A 4,885-nucleotide genomic window follows, 5' to 3' on the forward strand; every position below is an offset into this window, starting at 1 on the left:
TGAGTTTTAAGTGTGCTGTTTTAAATGGCTTTCGCTTTAGCCGAGATGATACGGGTATAAATTTAACTGTGGTAATTTTTATGAGGTCTTTTCAACTGTAAAATTTGCTATCTTTGATTTAGCTGGCTCGTTTTGTTATCGTAGTTGGTCAGGCCTTTGACACTGTGCACTGTATGGCGGTTTGATACTTACTAAGCCTGATAATATGTTAGCTTTTAACCCTAGGTTAAAGAGTAGGTTTTTGCTGACCTACATTGTTAGTTCCTGATAGGTACCAGGGCGAGAGTGTTGCTGTCAAAATACTTCAAAGGGGTGAGACTCCTGAAGAAAAAGCAAGATTGGAGACACGATTTGCCAGAGAAGTTGCTATGATGTCTAAAGTACAGCATAAGAACCTTGTTAAGGTACTTATTTTTGATTCACTGATAGTCCTTATTTTCTTTGATATAGTCTATTGCTTTGTTGCAAAGGGAAAAGTTCAGTTGTATATATAATATGTCTTCTAGCGATTAGAAGTTCATGTGAATCCCATAACATATTGGGGGTTCAGTTCAAATTGATCTTTACATTTCTTGATTTGAGATATGCTCACAACTCTGTTTGCTTTCCAACATTGATGTGAGCTTTTGTGTGTTCAGAAAAAATAGGGTAGCTTCATTTGTGTTGCTTATAATTTATTGCATTCCCTATCCTTTCCATTGGCTTCTAGGATTCTTGCTTGGCACGGTGGTTAGTTATGTTGCCAGGGTAGTATGTTTTGGATTTGCTTTTGCATGTCTTATAGGTGCTTTTCAATTCAGCTGTGATTCAAGAAATCAGCTATAATCGAACATGTATCTGTGACTGCAGTTCATTGGAGCATGCAAAGATCCAATCAGGGCAATAGTTACCGAACTGCTCCCAGGCATGTCACTTCGGAAGTACATGATGAGTTTACATCGAATTGATCTCCATGTTGCAATAAGTTTTGCACTTGACATTGCACAAGCAATGGACTGTCTACATGCCAATGGGATTATACACAGGGATCTAAAGCCTGGTAATATGAATAGGTTTACTTCTAACCAGTGATTGCTTGAAATTATGAGATTCTATTCTGTACAAAGCTTTTAAGATGCGCTTCTTTTGGGCTCTATACATGATGTCTAAAGAGATCAGTAATAGCTGTCTGGTGGCAAAGAAATTTGAGTTTTTTGGGTTCTTTTGTTTCCGAGAATTCATGGACAATTCAATCAGGTATTTTAGCAGATTAAAGAATATAAGTAATGCATGCTGGATTTTCTTTCTAATCATCTATGTTGTCCGTGTTAACATGTTTACATGATGGCAGAAAGAGAGAACGTCTTGGTAACTTCTACAACTGATTGAAGGTGTTTGATTTGATAAACCATAACATTAATTTCATTTTGATTTTCCTCAAAGTAGAAATCCATTATGTTTTATTTTTGCATCTGAGTTCACATCTGGATGGACTGCCATCCTAAGAGCCAAGTTAGACATTGGAGCTTTAGCTGATTTAAGAAACTGTAAAAATAATTCAGAGAGGAGAAAAGAAATTCCATATGCAAGGGTTTGATATCTTGTCAATCTGTCTTGGTTAAGGTCTTTTTCTCTAGACTTTTGGCATTTTATAATTTGACAGGTCTGTGTTTTGGCATGTCATTATTGGGCAGTCAAATACACATTTCCTTTAAAATATCCGCATACATATTGAAATGTGATAACTTATTGTGCCACACCCCTTCCCCTCCACCCTATCAAAAGCACCGTCTGCGTTGCTCTATAAAATGTCATCTGGCTTCCTGTTATTTAGTCATGGCATCTTAAAATTGTTGAAAATTTTCAATTATATACTGTTGCAAATTGTGGAAAATTTTCAATTATATACTGTTGCCTTAGGTTGGAAGTTTCGTGCTTTTCTCTGTCTGCTAACTAATTTTCACTGAAAATCTCTATTGGCTCCCATGAGTCTCCTCCATCCATTTGCAGGGAACCATAAATTCCTGAAAAGTGCACCTTGACATTTTCAGTTAATTTCTCCAGTGACTGTTGCATGGATGAAATATGCTGCTGCTGTTGCAAATGTGAAATAATTATAATGGAGTTATTTCTAGTCTAGTGTGTGCACTCCAGTTTAGTAGTAATTGTATGTTTAAACTTTAAGGAGGTGTGACTGTTATTTCTGCAGATAACCTGCTGTTAACTGCAGATCAGAAGTCCTTGAAGCTAATCGATTTTGGCCTTGCACGAGAAGAATCTCTTACAGAGATGATGACTGCAGAGACAGGAACATATCGTTGGATGGCTCCCGAGGTTTGTAGTTCATGACATGTTCCATGTAAATATGAGTCCCTTCTGATTGCATAATATGAATTAATTTCAAAAGTGTTTGTAGTTTACTGGCATAAGCATCACTCAGATACTACCAACTTTTATTGGGTGCAGCTGTACAGTACAGTAACATTAAGGCTTGGTGAAAAAAAGCATTACAACCTTAAGGTCGATGTATATAGTTTTTCTATTGTTCTTTGGGAACTAATAACTAACCGCATGCCCTTTGAGGGTATGTCAAACCTGCAGGCAGCATATGCAGCAGCTTTTAAGGTAAGGAAAATACAAAAACACAGATTTGCAATGGCTTTATAGAGATTTTATTTCCAAGCTTTACTTTTGTTTGGGAGACCTATAATGACCAGATCAAACAACCGAGTATTAGCTGGGGGATTACCTCCATAGGAACACTCCAGTGGAAGGGTTAAGTTAAACGATGGGCTTGGGATTTTTTATTTTGTTGTCAATTTCATTTGTTTTTTACCATGTAATTAGTAATGACACAATTTGATGCATGCATTTTATTGATATTCATGTATCAGCAAGTTAGACCTGGTCTTCCAGATGATCTACATGAGGATCTTGCATTTATTCTGCAATCTTGCTGGGCTGAGGACCCAAATATCCGGCCTAATTTTGGGCAGATCATTCGGATGTTGAATACTTTCCTTTGCACTCTTCCAGAGCATCCTCCATGGCGGTTGTTACAGTTTGTTGTAAAATAGTTTGATGTGTGTCCAGTATTACAATTTGTTGTAAAATTGTTTGACGTGTTTCTGTGTTTAGCGTTGTATTTGTCTGGCGACGACGTGACTTTTGGTGTTGCATGTGGTGCGGCACCGGTTGGACGCGATATTGCTGAAAAGAGTGTTGCTATGACGCCGGTAAAAAGGTGTTGGTGCCATCACTGAATCACTGGATGGTGCTGCGCCGAAGACGTTGCGGATGGTGCTGCAGCGAAGAGGGATATTTATGATATTAAAGAGTAGCTTTGTTTAGAAGATTTTCTAAACATATAGAATTTATTATTGGGAGATATTTATCACAAGTATTAGATTACCTATTTTTAGAAACTGCATCTATGATATTAAAGAGCAGCTTTGTTTAAAATATTTTCTAAACATATAGAATTTATTATGGGGAGGCATTTACTTTTCAAGTCAGAATTTTTAAGAGATATTTTCCTTACCATTTATCATTATTTAAATGTTTTTGTGGACACCGATATTTTTGGGAAGTTCACAACATTAACAATCATCGAGATTAGATAGAGTAGTAGATTGGAATTTTTTAATAGCATTGTAAAGTAAATTAAATAGCCTCTCACCTCTCAGGCAGCTGGCTACCACTGTCTGCCACCTCTAGGTAGCTGGCTACCACCGCCTCTCAATTTCTTGCCACCAAACACAATATGAAATTAGTCTTTACCATCTGCGGAGGAAGGTTTCCCGTGAAACTATTGTTGGATAGGCTTCAGAGCCGAAGTCTGCAATGGCAGGAGTGGCAGCAATGGAGGAGTGGTAGAAATGAAGACTCCTTTCATTTGTGCTTCCCATCTTCAGCTATAAGCATGCAGATTATAATCCCAGGTGATGTTATTCAGTCAGATGTCCTACATAAGCAACAATGGAGTGCATTACCTTTCTGGCCAGGTATTGTTTTATTTTCGTTTGATTCTTTTCAAATCATAAGTTTGTTAAAAATTTTAACATGCAATTAGAATTTGTCAGATTTATATTGACAAGGTTTTTGTTGTTGACTCGCATTGCAGAGAGGAGTAAACCCCCTTTAAATATTTGGCGGTGGCGCTCGTTCATGTTCCAAATTCTTATTGAGATTTCCGTGAGTAATATTAAGAGATTTTCATGGTTGATTCCCAATGCACGGAGTAGTTGAAAAGGTAGCTGAGAAAACCCTTTTTATAAAATATTTGTATGTTCCAATTCTTCTGCTCAGTAAGATTAAGATTCACTTATGAGTGTCGGGTTTTTATTATGTATTGAGGACTCCTGTGAAAATGAAAATAAAACCAGTTTTAACCAGTTTATTGTGGTATCCTGTTAATGTGTGATTTATAACCAGTTTTACCAGATTGATTTTCGTATGTGTTTACTTATTTTATCTGTGGTTGTTGGAGGCATTTACCGCATTGTTGGTTTAGTGCGTTGTTCGTCGAGTAAGTGCGCAACCTGTAAATCATGAATTTGGAACACAAATAGACTTAAATTGAAGTACCGTTAATTTAAATTAAAATGTATATTATTTTTAATTTAGATTGAAATTACAGTGCCATTGATTCATTTAGTTGTGTTTTAATTTTTAATTTATTAAAATAGATTTAGGTGTATAAAAATAGAATATTATAATTTTTTTAAGTGTATAAAATGATTCATTTAGTTGTGTTTTAATTTTTAATTTATTAAAATAGATTTAAGTGTATAAAAATAGAATATTATAATTTTTTTAAGTGTATAAAATTACAGAAGCTGTAATTTTACAGAAAAAAGGGCTAGAATAACATTCTTTTCTGCATCCATGTTACTGAATTATAAAT

General features: G+C 35.7%; 1 protein-coding gene across 1 annotated transcript; it reads left to right on the forward strand.

Moving 5' to 3' along the window:
* The first annotated feature begins 261 nt into the window (after positions 1-261).
* Positions 262-3,056, forward strand: LOC149220208 (serine/threonine-protein kinase STY13-like). Its single transcript, XM_089387022.1, has 5 exons — positions 262-404; positions 850-1,039; positions 2,189-2,313; positions 2,446-2,604; positions 2,874-3,056. The coding sequence occupies exons 1-5, from the start codon at positions 369-371 to the stop codon at positions 3,054-3,056; spliced, it is 693 nt and encodes a 230-aa protein (XP_089243148.1). The 5' UTR covers positions 262-368.
* Positions 3,057-4,885: the final 1,829 nt, after the last annotated feature.

Source organism: Pinus tabuliformis, chromosome Q (genome assembly GCF_031772625.1).
Source record: "Pinus tabuliformis cultivar Carrire ecotype Pingquan chromosome Q, CPIR1, whole genome shotgun sequence".
NCBI lineage: Eukaryota > Viridiplantae > Streptophyta > Pinopsida > Pinales > Pinaceae > Pinus > Pinus tabuliformis.